At 41.9% G+C, this 17185-nt stretch overlaps 1 protein-coding gene across 1 annotated transcript; it reads left to right on the plus strand.

The window, feature by feature from the left end:
• Positions 1-644: 644 nt before the first annotated feature.
• Positions 645-16218, plus strand: LOC137278734 (protocadherin-like protein). Its single transcript, XM_067811249.1, has 14 exons — positions 645-710; positions 1751-1943; positions 2769-2945; positions 3546-3692; positions 4287-4415; positions 5197-5373; positions 5815-6017; positions 7244-7527; positions 9569-10147; positions 10481-10519; positions 10669-10715; positions 10921-11206; positions 12920-12977; positions 16135-16218. The coding sequence occupies exons 1-14, from the start codon at positions 645-647 to the stop codon at positions 16216-16218; spliced, it is 2469 nt and encodes an 822-aa protein (XP_067667350.1).
• The last annotated feature ends 967 nt before the right edge of the window (positions 16219-17185 follow it).

Genomic DNA, 17185 nt, shown 5'->3' on the forward strand with positions numbered 1-17185 from the left:
AAATTGTTAAACACCTATCAACACGCAGTGAATGTGAGACATTCCTATATAAAACCCAACCATGCATTAAAGACTTTACCTTTGTGCCCATTGTACTAAAGAAACGCTGGGGCAATATTACTGAAAAGACTTTGTGATCCCTTAACATGATCGTACCGGTACCACTCCACTGAGTTTTGTGCAGCTATTGAGCTGGTAATAAAGGTGTTATGGTTGTTGACATTACTGATCACGCTACTTCAATCACGTTCTGTCACACGCCTATCTATTTGTCAGTTACTTTGCTTAACACTGGTGAAACCTAGGCTTAGATACTTACATCCATTACTTACCCTCCTCTTTAATATATGTGCGAACGTGGACTTTAGACACGTATTTTCAACTGGTAATTCTCAGTACTATCAATATATACTTATATACTAGTTTCCAACGCCCGTTAAGGGGTTAACGAACCTGTATTCATGGGTATATATATGCATACTGAATAGCCACACATTGAAGGATGACTGAGGGGAAATGACGTCAAAAACAAATATGGCGTTTTGATGTGTGATATCGGTAATCACAGATACTTCGTTATGTACAAGTTTATCTGAATTTCTGTTATAAACAACATTTTACGTGACTGCATTCTGAAAGGGACGATGAAAAGTTTTATACCCATCGTCTTTGCTTTAGTGGTACCTTCGGCAATTACTCAGACTACACTGGTGAGTACGTTTAACAATTACCGATCTTGTCTTTCAGGTTCAGCGCGAGGGAATTATTTTGTATGATATGATATCTTTCTCAATCTATAAAAAAATATGTTTTAGTAATAATACATTTAAACAACATTTATCCCATATTATGATTTTAGAATCATGGGATAAGTACAATGTTGTCTCTGTGGCGGCCTTGTCTGTTAATGCAAGGTGTTCGAAATAATAGATTATAGATTAATAGATACTATTTGATTTCTAGTGTGAATGTAACGCCTTTGCTTTGTGACTGTTTTGGCGTTCAAATGCCGAGAGAGGCTAGTGGCGGGTCAAGAATATATACTGGCATGTTTAATAGATTTGATAAATGTACCATAAATCGAATTAATTGCATTTTTTAATTTTAAAGAATAATACAGGACAGAGAGTAGGACTATTCCTCATGATAACATATACATACTTACACCTTCATATATCAGATGTACAACGATAATCCTATTTCTCCTTTAAAAGGCATACCTGAAACACAAGAGAAAAAGATAATAAATCTTCAAACTTTGTGTATACTGTGTCATGAAGCAAACCAGTTCTACGGAAGGTCGATGGGTCGATATTCATTTGGTATGAATTACTTTCGAATATCTTTGGGGACATAAGGATGAATGGTACACATGTCCGATTTTGTTAGATTATTTACACATACCTTCAGATTGTATAATTTCTTAAAGTTTCGAACTGTGTCAATCCCTGTACACCCAACTCAACATTGGTTACACATCTATTATTATCACAATCTTTACGCGAGACTATGTCTCAGCAGGCGAAATAAATGTAAAACAGTACCTGAGTCAACACAGCCGTTCTAGAATAACAAAAAATGTTAAATTATGTCAGGAAACTGCAAATCTGACGTAATAGAAGTAGATTTGGTCTTTTACTCTTCCACCAATACAAAAATGAGTATGGCAATAGTAATAACATTTAAAACTACAATTTAATCGTTCGTTCAATGTTTTGATCAGCATCTCACCCTATATTTTTGCACCTAGAAAATCCAAAATCAGCCCATTGTGAGCAACAACCTGTATGAAAAGGAGGGGACAGAGTTTGAGCTGGAGTGCATTACCTGTACCGGGGGTGCGGGTGGGCCGTATTCCATCTCTCTCGCGTCAGTCACACCAGCCAACGACGCATGCAGCAGGTGTTTCCAAGTGTACGACAACATCAACGGAAGGCCACTTGGTAAAATGTCCACTCCACTCCGCTCTACTCCTCTTCTCTCCTCTCCGCTCCACTGCACTCCACTCCACTGCACTCCGCTCCGCTCCTCGCCTCTCCTCTGCGCTCCTCTCCACTGCACTCCACTCCGCTCCGCTCCGCTCCGTTCTGCTCTACTCCTCTCCTCTCCTCACCTCTCCGCTTCTCACCGTTCCGCTCCACTCCGCTCCATTCCACACTACTCCACCCCACTCCGCTCTGCTGCATATTCTATCCGTACCGGTCCTCTTCATTCACTCAAGTCTACCCCGGTCCCACTACCTTGCGGCGTTCCATTCCACCCTTCCTCTTAAGGTGAGAGCACTCCACTTTTCTCCGTTCCTCTTTACACAAATCTTTTCCATTGTTCCCTCAAGTTCTACTGATTTCCTTCCAGGCCTGTATTCTCCACTAAAATCCTCCCATATTACCATTTTGCTACTTTCGTGTATTTTCTATATTCTCCGTCTATCCAACACGTCCTCTCATTGACGTATGATTTCACTCTTATCCCCCTCCTCTAAACTACTTTTCACTCAACTGAAATCGTCCTGCTCAAATTCAGTAAAACCACTATCAGTTCAAGCCTACTATTCGTGTCTTTTATCATTTCATCACCAAGATTAATCATAAACTCAGTAGCATGTATATGTATGCTGTGTCATCAACAAGGAAACGTTTGGTCCGAGACATTAATTGTCTGCTTTGTTAAACAAAAAGCCACTGCTACAGGTACAGAGTGAATTAAACACGTTTCCTGTAATTAGATCCACAAGCATTAAACTATAACCAAACATTTGATGTCGTCAGATGCCTTCTGCCTGTACTTCCTCCCGAGTCAGGGAACACTAAGCTTTCAAAGACAACGTAATTACACTGTCAACGTCCAGTGTCTAGACTCCGCTGGTGATCGAGTCGAGGCTGATATCGACGTTAGGCTCAGGACAAATGAGCCCCCCTTCTTCAACGCAAATGGAATGTTCGCAGGTAAGCGTAGTTCTAAACAGTCTTTGTGTTAGAACTAATCTTCTCAACCAACTGACAACCAAATACATGTGAGAGGTGAGCGGATGTGTTCAGCTTTGGTTTTGATCATGCGTGCCGTCGTACCCTAATTGCCTATACAGATGTCAATCTCTGGATTAGTCTGGTCAAAACTCAACTATTTACAGATCACCGTCATGTAGACGGGATAATTCATTAAACAACTAACGATTAATGAAATCATAAACATGTGTGCTGATGGTAAGAAAAAAACAACGGCTGCACGCTTTAGAGAAGAAATGGTATATTTTGAGTCTCTCGCTGAAACACTATTTCGTGTTGAACATTCCTGACAGTTCCGACCAAATAAAAACTTGACATTTACAATACTATATCACAGGCTTAGGCAAATAAAGGAAATGTTCATTTCAACATTTTAGACTGTTGGAGTAGATATGTTGGAGGTATCTTTTCTCAGTACCCTTTGTTTATCTCCCCTGAATGCAGATATCCATTCATCCTCAACGCCTGAATGTGTTCGAATAAACTCAAACTAAGGTCAGGGTGGTTATGATTTACGATGACGATTGGTCTTCATTCCAGGAACCTGCAACATCGCCGCCCAGACCACCACATCTGGACAAGTGATTGGTCCTCCGACTAACTGGAGTCCTGGTGACCCGGATAATGACCCCGTGACCTACACCATGACCAGCAACCCACCGTCCGACCTGTTTGAGATCGAATCAAGTAAAAGCATTGTTTCTGTTTAAACATTCAAGAAATGTCAGTAAAAGCCTCGTTTAGTGCTGACACCAGCTAAGATGTTCGCGGAGATGTCAGTGTTACTGCTCCACAGACGGTACATGTTACTAACTCGTAAACGTACAACAACAAAACATGTGGTACAAATCATTTGAATATATTTGGCCATTTTCGTGGAAATGTGTGCCATCCACACCTTCGTCTCCGGATTGATTTCTTTAAAAGCATTGTATGGCAGTCTGTGTCCAAGGTACCGTTTAGAACGGAGCTGCCACTTATCAGCATAAGCGTCTCATTGCAGCTGTTTTCCTCACCGACCGTGTATTGAGGAATAGACTAATTTCACCATAGACAGATGAGTATGTAAAGGACTAGCCTTATTTGCTTGTGTAATGATGAATACTTACATAGGCCATACTGAGTGTGTCCAACGCGTTTGGATGTTTTGTCAATTTGAAACAAATAACGTGAAACAGAATTTTCAAAGGATCCTCGTTACTCTGGGACGTTTGTCTGTTAAAAGACGTCAAATATTGTCTGATTGTGCTCCATACAGCACGGGTTTTGCTTGGTTTTCAGCCACAGGCACTATTCGGGCAACACGAGATCTAAGGACATTCTGTAACCCATCAATATCCTTCAGCATTAATGCAAGAGATAGTGACGGACATTCCATTGGGCCATTCGTTGCTACCTGTAACGTTATCAGTGAGTGTTATTGTCATTTGATTATTCCAAATCTGCACTGTTTCCAGTGAGACCTTTTAACATGATTTTGAAATTGTTTATAAATTTACCCGATACATTATTTCCATATGATGTTTTCACTGATATTAGCACTGACAATATTGACACAACACGAAGAGAACACTTTGTGTTATTAACTGAAAGTAATAAGGACACATAACGGTGTTGATACGAAAGTAAATTCATATGTTGCAATACATATATACTTACCCAATCAACAACTGAGACAAAAGGTATATCGCCGTAATAGCACACGGTATACAGTATAAATTGTTCACTGGTCGCGAGGGGGGCATGGGCTCATGTATCCTCGAGGGTTGTTTATATTCCCTGAGCCCGAGTGACCAGTGAACAACGTATTTATCTTACCGACCACCTGAATTTTAATGTTGAACTGTTTGAAGCATTTCTGTTGAATGCGAGGCGAATCGCCATTTTGCAGACGACACAAGGTAAACAGATTTAGAGTTATCTCCCTTTTCAATCGCATAACATCGGTACTTTTTGTGCTTGATGCGTGATTCAATGTTATTCGAGAGACAAAAGTACTACCATGAAGCACCAGAAGAGTTCGGATTTCCCAGCGGTGTACATTGAAAATCACACATTGCCTGTAAGCGGGGTACATTGAAAATAATAGAATAGCACTTAGCCAATCAGAAAGCGACATTCATGTGTGAGGTAAGATAAACTTCTATGCCCAGTTATCATGTTAAGCAATACTTGCGTCCTACCTCTCCAGATCCATTCGACCCTCCGACCATATCTAACGTCAACAAGGAGATAAGCCTGAGCGAGGATACGGCGGTGGGGTCAAGTATAGTTCTTCCTTTTCTACGAACCACACCTCTGACGCCACAGGTTACCTATGACTTCGACACGTTCCCTACAAGTGCCCGCAGTTTTATCAACATAACAAGTAAGACTACCCTTTACCTAATGCAACGAGAAGTCACATCATTTTATGTTTCCTTTAATAAGATTCTGAAAGACGAATGATAGAGCAAGATGTAACGTGTAATTTCTGTTAGTTATGCTCCCCGTAGACCCAAGGGGTATATACTTGGGAAAATGCTAAGCACCATCCCTTCTCTGCACCAGGACCTGCGCATGCCTTGAATGCTTCGTTTATTTGAATGCACAATAACATCATGCAGACCAATAGTCCTACACCACAATGCAATACACGGTGGGAATTTAGTTGAGGAATTTTCCAGTTGGATGGAAGTATATCTACATAAAAGCGCCGCTGTACAGTGCCATTAGGGCTAGACCAACCTACACAAATTATGGTTTAATAAAATTAGATACGAAAGGTGTTGATCCTAGTCATCAAGCCGAATAACTTCATCTATTACAGATACACGTGGTCTGGATAGTCTGGTTTTACAAAGGAAGTTGGACTTTGAATCACCAGTTACTCAGAACTTCAACATCTCGATCCGTCCTCAAAATGGCTTTTGTGATTCCATTGAACACTTCCTTTTCATCCGAACCACTGACGCCAACGATGATCCGATCCTGCTTCCGAAAAATGTCAGCAGAACGGTCAATGAAGGCGGGGTAAGCCACCATATTTGGGGTCGCTCCCCTTCCCAGCAGTCTTTCTGCTCTTAGTATTTGTGTGTATCTGTTGTATGTAAAAATATCTATCTTCGCTTAGTCTTCCATCAATTCGATGATGACTGCCCGTATGTGTTAAGTCCGTTTCTGGTGTGGACGCGGAGATGGCTGTTCAGGCCGATCCCTGATCGGCAGACACGGGACAAGTGGGGACAGGAAACAGGGTCAGGAGGTCAGGGTCAGCGATTGACGCCTTTCCCCGTGCACGTGCTTCAGCTACTTCAACTCGCCTCATTCAAGGTTGGAGACCCGGTCTTGACGGTGAATAGTCAGCATTGACCGTAGGCTTCTCATGTAGAACTTCTCCAACTGCTTCAAGTGTCGTTGGTACACAGTCCACGTCTCACACCCATTAGGGAGGCTGGCTAGAACGACGGTTGCCTTGAGCTCCGTGGACAGCTGGATGTTGGTTGTACTGGTTGAGGACGCGAGCTCGGAGTCGACTATGGGATTGACTGGCCTTGCAGGTCCTGGCGTTGATCTCCTTATTTAGGCTGTCGTCGTAGCTGATGGTGCCGTCAAGGTACTTGAATTCGTCCACCATCTTCAGTTGGGTACTCTCGATGGAGATGAATTGGGGAGCGGTGATGGAGGCGGGGATTGATTGGAACAGCACTTCCGTCTTGCTGACGCTGAAGGTGAGACCAAAAAGGCTGGATGCTCCTATGAACTTATTCAAGATGAGCTAGAGGTCAAACTCCGTGTGGGCTATGGATAATCTTCACCACGACCTTGGCCTTGGCATTTAGTCGGAGGAGGTCAAACAGAGACCCGTCAAGTCTGTGTCACATATATGGATAAAGGTACAAAAAGGGTTGAAAAGGATCAAAGTCACGACGCACCTCTGCTTGACGCCGTTGCTGATGTTGAATGGATCCGACACCTCTGAAAAACCGAAAGCAATACGTCATTAGAGCTTGGCTAAGGATCCAGTAAACCAAGTCAACAATATTGACCACCCGATGACGTTAGTCGCCTCTTAAGGCAAGCATGGGTTACTAAGACTAATTCTAACCCGATGATTCACGGGTGGAGGAGGTGGATGAATTGTAATCTATATTAAATTGTAATATTGCTTGCTCACTGGATAATTATCATTGTCTAGTTGTTACATGTGCAAAACAAATTATGAATTAACTGTAGCACTAATTTCCTTTACCTGCTAGGTGCTTATTGATCCTGGCTGGTTGCTGACAGAAGAGGACTTTGGCGACACCAACATCTACTCCATCATTGGTGGCAACGAGGAGGGGCTCTGGTCAATTGACCCATCCACAGGGTTCATCTCATCAGCTGGAGTCATTGACCTTGACCCTAGAACTAGGGAGAGGAACTGGACGTTACTGGTGCAGGTTGAAGACCGAGCTGGGAGCAAAGACAACGCCACCGTCAGCATCCTTGTGGAGGACATCAACGACAACGCACCAACGTTTACAAGTGCTGTGTTTTCGTAAGTGGGGTGTCCATAGCTATTTGACTTCAAGCACCTTCATAGCTGCCTGACTTCAAGCACCATGCACGTTGTTCAGTACAGCTTTCTTTACCGCAGCTTTTCCAATAATGTGAACAAAGGAAAGAAAGCTCATGATCCTGCTCACTACTAATGGGCTCAAAAACGTACTTCCGTAAGCCCACCGGTGTAGAGTTGTTTGAAATTAGATATTTTAAAAGTGTATTTGGAGTAGGCCCCAAATAATGACGCCAGAAGCAATTGTCTGGTGCGTGTTCCAGTTTCTTTACCAATGATGACGTAAGTCTTGTATCATCAAAGGATGTTTCTTGTCTTGCACAATACGTTTGCCAGTGCTAGTAAGCACGACAAAGAACTTTGTAAACGAGAAATACATTTAACACTTTGTTGATCTTTGATATGTACGTGTAAAGAGCGATAGCAACACTGTTCCACAGTTTATGTGGAAATACATGGACAGAATCTGAAATTTGTGGTTACCCATGATCGGTGACCGCGGTGACTGTCAAGTCTCGACTGACTGCGGTATTTTTGATGTACATACAATGCCACGCCTGTTGACAAATATGATCTCTGCATTACACGCAAATACACTCAATCTTCTTATCCAGCACTGAGCTAATACCTCAAGATCACGAATGCCACTAATACGAAATTATACTTTTGTTTAGTAAATAAGTTATTATTACCACCAACCTTATCAAATCTCGTCGTCTGCGTTCCTAGGTGTGAATACTTACTGTTGCCGTACTTGGTGATATTAAATAACCGACACTAGGTGACTTCACTTTTTGTGGGCACGCGAATTGTCGATGACTGCAAATGACTTCAGTAAACAGCCGTTTCATTTCAAGGGTGGAACATTAAGGGTTATTAATTTGCTGAATCAATGGATAACATAATCAGTGAGAAGACAAATTGAAATAGTGCATTTGAATTTTGCTTTCCACCGCACTTCCATTATATCACAAATCAGGGTTACGCTGGTGTAACATTAGTCATCATGGGTAGCAGTCACACCCATAATCGCTGGTCAATACAACCAAGAGTGAAACCTCTACTTTCAAAGTTTCCCTCAGTGAACTTAAAATCTAAAATCTCAGAACTATCTCAAATTTATAATGTATTTGACGACCTTTCCGTCTATTTGTCAATGGGTGGCCATACATCCGTGGAGGTACTGTCCACAGTGTAGAGATGTCTCACTATAAAAACCAGTGTCCAAGGGTTCACAAACAGATTATGATTCTAGGGTAGTAGAAAACATCATCATAACCCCTGCTCCTCGGTTTATCAAAGTGGCTGTCCTATAACATTATGGGTGGTGGGGTAGCCAAGTGGTTAAAGCGTTCGCTCGTCAGGCCAAGGTCCGGGTTCGGTTGTGAAGCCAATTTCTTGTGTTCTAGCATTGTTTTATATTGCTGGAATATTGCTAAAGGTGACGTAAAAACTAACTCTCTTACTCCTTGTAGATTTAGCTGAATTAGCTGATTTCAAAACAGTGTTATGACAAACATACCAATGACTCCAACAGAACATATAACGTCGATATCAGGATGATTGATAAATGTTTGGTTTAAAACATCAAGAGGTTACATACGCAAATTACAAGCGTTGTCAAAAGGTTAAGAGATAGAAAACAGTCCCTGAAACAGTGAATAACTAAGGTGAAAAACGGTTATCGTAATGAAAACACATCACCCTGGAAAAGACACAGTTTTAGCCACCACTTAACTCGTGGTGCACATTATTTTGCACGACACTGTCGACTTATGACTCCTTTCGACCATATACTGAGGGACAAATAGGGGATCGCATGAAAGCACAAATGTTCCTTTATTTTCTTTCCAGGTTTATTCACAGGTTGTGCGATACAAACCTTGTGAAGAAACCTGGGGAATAATATTATTTGACTTGAAATGTCACAATAAACTTTAGAATTTCGAGAATTTACAATTCATAATCGAATATATATTGTCTTGTTATTTTATGTATTAACGCATACCTATTTGTCTTATAGTGTAACCTTGCTGGATTGTGACACATCCAGGAACCTTGGACCTGTTCTGATGGCGGAAGATTTGGACTCGGACTACCGGAACAATAATGTCTTCACTTTCGGGGAGGTTTCAAATGATTTCATCCAAATTTTCAACGATGGAACCGTTTTCATTAAAGCTGTGCCTCCATTAGGCACCACAAGCAGCCTGAGTACTCGAGTGACTGACCAGGGTCAGGTACCTGGGCCACTGACCTCTGCCGGCACGGGCAGTGTGGTTGTGACCACAGTAGCGTGTACAACAACGGTGGCTCCAGCCGTTGTTACCGTTGCTGCTACCGTTAATACAAACTCGAATTCAAGTGCTAGTGCAAGTGCAAGTGCCAGTACAAACGTCATCGCTGGCCTCAACACCCTTATCACTGTAGCAGTGTCCGGGGCAAACGCTGCGGGTACCGGTTTCGGGGATATATTCCTGTGGGCATTGGCTGGTCTCCTAGGGTTACTGCTGCTGGCTGCGCTGGCTTACATGATCTACAGATTCTGCGCAAAACCTTGCACGGGATCCTCTTCTTGGTCAGAGGGCTGTGGATGTAACAGGTGCTTATTAAAATTTGAATCGCTGAAATTAATGTAAACAAGTATGTGATAATGGCGATATTAAGTACATTTCCTTGATCTGATTTCCAAATTTAATCCCTCGTGATGATCTCATTTCCAAATTTAATGCTTTGTAATGATTCGATTTCTAAATTATATGCTTTGTGATATGTGAGTTTTTGCGATTTTAGATCACTGTTATCAATAAAACAAAACCAAACAGAATGTGACTACATATGCAATGGGAAAAAGTGGAATTTTTATTAACATCTAAAGCTTGTTGAGGGACGCGTTAAATTCACACAGTAACTGATTTCTGTTTCTTCTTAACAGAGCGGCAACTCCGAAGCACATCCGACCCTTCTCACAAGAGTACGTATGGCTTGTAGCTGACAATAACTTGCTTCTTGTTTGAAAGCAGCGTATTTCTCAGTGGAAGGTTTGCTGTATAATTGTCATTAGTTTTAGCCATCATGTTGTGATGTATATATTACATTTTTAGTTTCTTTTTCATTACATAGGAGAGCGTATTCGAGACAGAAGGAGGAATTTAAACCTGCAACAAAGGGTAAGGCTTCTTGAATTGTATACAGGTAATCCTATACATGTTGGTAACATTTTCCCTTGTTTACCGTATAAACGTAGTTCATATCAGACATTCTCAACTTCTGGTATGTAAACCTTTTGAGTCGTGTTCCGACGAATTATGATGTTGAGGCTGACGATAAAATAAGCTTGGTGCATAAAATGGAACAAATTATCTCCCCGTGCAGAAGTTGAAGAAGAGGAGGAGGAGGAAGAGGTTGTTCAAACAGCAGCTCCAGCGCCAGTGGCCTATGGAAACTCGATCGTACCACAAGCCCAAGTCAATCGCTATCTGCGAGTACGAAGACTGATTCCTTTGAAACAGAATGTCAAGATAAAACGGATAATTCCGATCCCACCAAACCAAGCTGTTCCCGTGAAGCAGAACGTGCTGTCGACATACCAGGCCGCCCCAACCGGCGCGACCGTCCCAACGGGAACCAACACTAAGCCGGTACAGGGCGGTGTCAACTCGTGAGTGTCTCTACTGTAAAATGGTATCTTTGAATGTTATTCACATATTAATGGTAACGTGGTCAAATCTATTCAGAGTAGAAGCGTCGAATAAAATCGTGCATGATGCAGTGGTAAGGCGTCTGCCTTTCGCTCTGAAGGACCGGGTTCGATCCCCAGTGTAGGCACTCAGGTTTGGGGCCCGAGATGGGCATATTTACGTTGTATCGTTTGACAAAATACTTAGATCCACATTGTCTGAGTTCACCCACCTGCAACATGGGAACCCATGAGGATGTGCTGGCAGTATGAATGTTCAGTTCACTGAGGCTAACAGGCAGCATAAAAATCAGGATTAACGAAATATCACAACCTGTCTCAAAAATGAATTTGGATTTGACCAAAACGTGAAATGGTTTTAAGTTCAAAACAGTCACCCTGTAAACGTCCGGTCCATAAAGCAACAATGATGTATGTGCCAAAAGCATAGAACAAAGTTTTCTGGTTTCTTCCAATAATATCCCCCTGAATAATTATTTGTTCGGTTTCTTTTTCATGGCAGTTTATATTTGAGTGAGTTTAGGTTTACGCCCCAGTCAGCAGTATATTCCAGCTATATGGCGGCGGTCTGTACTTAATCTGGCCCAGGCAATCCAGGAATCAGCAGCATGATCATAGATCTGTGCAATTGGGAACCGATGACATGTGTCAACCCAGTCAGCAGTATATTCCAGCTATATGGCGGCGGTCTGTACTTAATCTGGCCCAGGCAATCCAGGAATCAGCAGCATGATCATAGATCTGTGCAATTGGGAACCGATGACATGTGTCAACCCAGTCAGCAGTATATTCCAGCTATATGGCGGCGGTCTGTACTTAATCTGGCCCAGGCAATCCAGGAATCAGCAGCATGATCATAGATCTGTGCAATTGGGAACCGATGACATGTGTCAACCCAGTCAGCGAGTCTGACCAACCGATCCCGCTTGTCGTCTCTCACGACAAGCATGGGTTGCTGAAAATCAAGTCTAACCCGGATCGTCACGGATCCAATTTATTTTTGGAAGAATTGGCCAATCCTTCATTGTGCACATGTAGGCGTCTGTACAGAAAGTGATTCTGCCTTAACGTGACCAGGCGTTTCACTGTTACACTATGACCTTTCACTACTCAGATACTGCTTTAAGTGGACAGAGAGACAATCTCATTCCTTATCACGTGTATGGTGGCTGTCCTTCTTTCACAAGTGTTGCCGTCTCTGAATCAACTAGAAAAAAGGAAAATAATTTTGTCCACAGGTTGATGCTTGATATTCACCCTTGTTTCAGTACCTACCAGTGAAGACGGTGCAGCTGATCAGGACGATGGGGTCGGAGATCCTGAAGCATTAGTGTACGCTACGTCATATTGAGTCCGAAGCAGTTTGCTTGCATGGACCTGCCATTTGGATTAATTATGTATGTCTACTGCCCCCACAGGTCGTAACCATTTGCATCGCGTGGTCACATAGAAGTCCTCCATATACACTTAACCTGTACTATGAACATGACTAACTGTGCGCAGGTACTGACCTTTTGCACTGTACAGTCAGTGTACAGTTACATAAGGCATTACATAAAAAGTGTGTCCTATGATCAACAAGTACGATTTTGTTTAGTACTGTGATCAACAAATCCTGTGGTGTTTCATGCTGTGATCAACAAATCCTGTGATGTTTAGAACTGTGGTCTACAGGTTCTACGTATCCGATACATATAGGGACTCGGACATTGTATCGAAGTCTGTGTTCATCGTAAGTTTCTCTTCCTTTGTCCATTACTCGCCATGGCTGGAGTACGTCGTAAGAGCAGTGTTGCAAATATGCTAAGGCATCGTTTTTCAGCTGAGTATAACGTACTGTCATAAGAATGTCTGAGATACATAAAATCATGCTGTTGCCCGTGTGTACATAATAAAAAAAACGTTTGAATTACGGCGATATGTTTTGGGGTTTTTTTTCTAATGATTCTTCATGAGATTACAAAACACGCACCAGATGATCATTTTAACGAAAAGATATCAGCTGTGTGTGTGTGTGTGTGTGTGTGTGTGTGTGTGTGTGTGTGTGTGTGTGTGTGTGTGTGTGTGTGTGTGTGTGTGTGTGTGTGTGTGTGTGTGTGTGTGTGTGTGTGTGTGCTTTGATCATGTGGACAAGGCGTCCGACTTCGGAACGGACGGTCCGTCGTTCGAATCCCAGCACGGGATTCGGAAAATTTATGGCCGGTATGTATGGATGGATGGAAGGATGCAAGCATGCATACGTCAATGAAAACCTGCATTACATTGAAACCTCCGCCACGGGGCCAAACCATGGGATTCTGTAAGAGGGGGATATTGGGCGGTAGTTGGGTGGGTGGAGGGGGATGCGCTCGAGCGCACACACACACACACACACATACACACACACACACACACACACACATACACACACACTCACACACAACCTGCCACAAACCCATCTAGCTCCACTTCCTGTCCCGCCAATGGAGCGACATGTAGAATCTGTGGTAAGACTGGACATTTTGCTAGAATGTGTAAACCAAAGGATTGGTGTCTACAAACCATGATACTGGGGACAGTTTATCCTGCCACTGAAAATCGGTACATAAAACGAAGTCATTAACACGCCTCATTATGGAACTAAGAAGTTGTTCTAGCATGACGTCAATGTCCTGTCATGGCCTTTCCGATCACCAGATCTAAACTCCACAGAACACCTTTGGGACGAACTTGATCTACGTGTACGTCAACGTCAAACCACGCACAAAACATTTCCACAACTGGCCATCGTAGAGTGCTAGCAAGAGTGGGGAAGAATTCCATGGTTTTCTCTGTCTGCGTCATGACGACGCCGAGCAGTAATTGCAGCCAATGGTTGCCATGCAAATTACTGACTAGTGTCCACCGGACAAAGTAAACAGAAACACAAAAATAAAAGCTGCTTTTGTGTTGGGGAACCCTTTGTCTACAGACATGAATTTACACTTATTTACATGATATTATTGAAATTACATGAAATAACTGCTCTTTAACTGAGGAAATAAATTCTTCTAAAATGGCTTGTCTCTTTTATTACAGAGTGTAAGTGTGGGTTTTTTCACAAATTCATTAATTCACTTACTCACAATCACATGTGTCACAGCTTTATATTTTTTATATTTTGCCTCGACAAAAATGCTTTCAATACACCGTAAATCGATATATATCCCATTTAACCATTAATGCATTGAACACAACTACACGCTAGGTAAGATGGTGCACACGAAAGGACTACGATATGTATACACGTCTCTGTGATTTATCGTAGTCGGTGAGAATGACATGTTTGTATAGTATTACAAATATATGAGAATTGCCCTGGCACCTTTGTGTACTTGGGCAATAATCCTGGGTTGAGAAACACTAGAGATAGACTTTTAAGTACAACTTCACATCCGGATAGAATTATTGGTAGTTTCTTAATAACCATCGATTTGTGATTTCTCTGATGTTTGACAATGTCACAGACAGATACATGGAGGATGTGGGACATATGTACACAGTCTTTCTTCTTCTTTTGATCACCTCATCAGACTCTACACTGGTAAGCGTCCATCGCTTACTCTGGCTGCTGCTTCCTATAGGAAGGGTTAGTTCTATGGGAAGACAATGTCTTTATTGGAATGAGAGCGACGTTCCAGTGTACGTGCTAACGCCCTTTTCGAGTACTTGCTTGACAACGGTGTTAGTACCCACATCGAATCGTCGCACTCATTGCTGTAGAGAAGCTGACCTTCCATAGACCTTGGTTTTCCTTCATCTTTAAAAGCTTCTAAAATGGCTTTCAATGCTGTTTTCTATATGTTGGTATGCGTTCTACTCGATGACTGTCTGCTCATATCATAATATTTCCCATACGACATACACAGGTGATTATCATTGTCATAACAATGCCTTGGACAAAACAAAATATTGTTTAATCTTCAAACTTGATAGGGTTCTTGACAGAAAACGTTTTCTAGATCATTCATGGGAGGGTTGCCTTTTGGATTTCCCGATTTTTAACCGTTGACCTTCCCCGAATGGACAGTTTGTTTGTGCCAAGGTGTGTTTTAACACGACACCGTCACCCGTCACTAGACACACGTCAGTCGTGAAATGAACGGTTTTCAGGCGCACTGACTTGAACAAATAACGGTTTAGCTGTTCTTATGTTCAACGATATTGCATTTAAAAGATCATTTTAGCACGTTAATACATTATTTCATGTAATTATTATGTTAGTGTATTGTCTACAATTACAATTTCATAATAATTACCAACATATAATGTTCATATTTAGTTGAAATGAAACACTTAAGGAAACAGGAAATGGAACCCTGAATGTCAGAAATTAAATTCCGAGATAGACACGAAGGCAGGTCAAACTAAAAGCACTGGCAACTACGTTGTCTGACACAGAGACGCTACTCGGCACGTCTTTAGATAACCGGGGATGATTGGTGGTCATCAAATGCTGTATAGTCAGGTAGCCGGAACTTAAGATGTCACACACTTGTTTCCAGAGACATTCATGTCAGCCACTACGATCACATAATAATAGATGCTATGTCACACAAACGATGTTTACAAACAGTTTCCTATAGCTGTAACTCTGCTGAAATAAATACATACTCATGATATTGCCAGAATCGTGACAGAGAGTTCTTATGGATTTGGAATGAGTTTTGTTCCTTCTATCTACTGTTGAATCATTCCGCCCGGTTGCGAGTGACAAGTACATTTACCTGTAGAATGTTTAGTATATAAGAGGGCAGTATCCAGTACGTTGTTTATTTCACCATGTAAACACATAAAACTCAAATATCTTTTCACTTTAGAATGCACTCTTATTGCTGCTAGTATACAGTTTTTCTTCCTATTGTGTTCAGATTCTGGGAAGTGCTTTTGACCCCTACAGAAACCATGGCAGTGACAATATGATTGTGCGGGAGGACGCGAATGGATGCGGCTGACAGTGGCAGTAATAGAGATGCAAGAGCGCCGACCGTCTTTTGATGTTGTGTGTTACAGTGCAGTCCTGACAACGCAGAAGGTATTCAGTCTCTTCATAACAATCACAACTCTTCCAACCAAATGTCCGTCAGTTTTGACGAAATCAATCAGTTTTACGGGCGACGCCATATTTCTTTACACTCATGAAAGGCCTACTACTTTGTATACGTATTGTTATAGATTCTTTTATGTTCGTTTTTATTACAGAAACTTGAGTTATAATAGATTTGAAAATAATGCTTGTAACCACAATAGATGAAATAAATTTTATCTAATTCCATGGAAGTGTTTTCGTTTTACATGCTCTCAGGTGTGAAAACGTGAATGAAAATCATGAATCAAATGAGTGATGAAAGTAGTACCAGTAATGTCAAAGTTCACGTATTAGCCAATCAAATCACTCGAAGGTGTTATGACACATATGTGACATAACGCTTTGTTATGAAACACCTTTACGAAGTACCACGTGGGTAATAAAGTCTATTATGTGAGTGTCAGGTTATGTCGTAAGAGGCTGGTCGGGTGCTCATGCTGTTGATCTTTGGATTGTCCGTCCCAGTCTGGAATATTTACAGACCGCCACTATAAAGCTGGAATATATCTGAGTGCGGCGTGAAACAAGAAGCAAACCTCGAAGAGTAGACAAAATGTTTGGCAAATGAATCCAGAAACTGGAACTTGCACAACTCGAGACACAGAGTGTAAGACGCTCATCCAAATTATGTCCATTTGATCAACGCACGCTGCAATGTATACCTTTCATCCCCCAACAATATGTCCTGCAGTCGTATAAGCCATTTTTGACGTGACCCCTTCTGAGGTCCATAGTCTGTTTACAATCGCACGTAAGTAGTTTCCAAGCACCAGGAATGGCGACAGTTCAATGTCTCGTGAAACTAACCCCAAACAATGACAGGAACATACATA

This window comes from Haliotis asinina, chromosome 3 (assembly GCF_037392515.1).
Source record: "Haliotis asinina isolate JCU_RB_2024 chromosome 3, JCU_Hal_asi_v2, whole genome shotgun sequence".
Classification (NCBI taxonomy): domain Eukaryota; kingdom Metazoa; phylum Mollusca; class Gastropoda; order Lepetellida; family Haliotidae; genus Haliotis; species Haliotis asinina.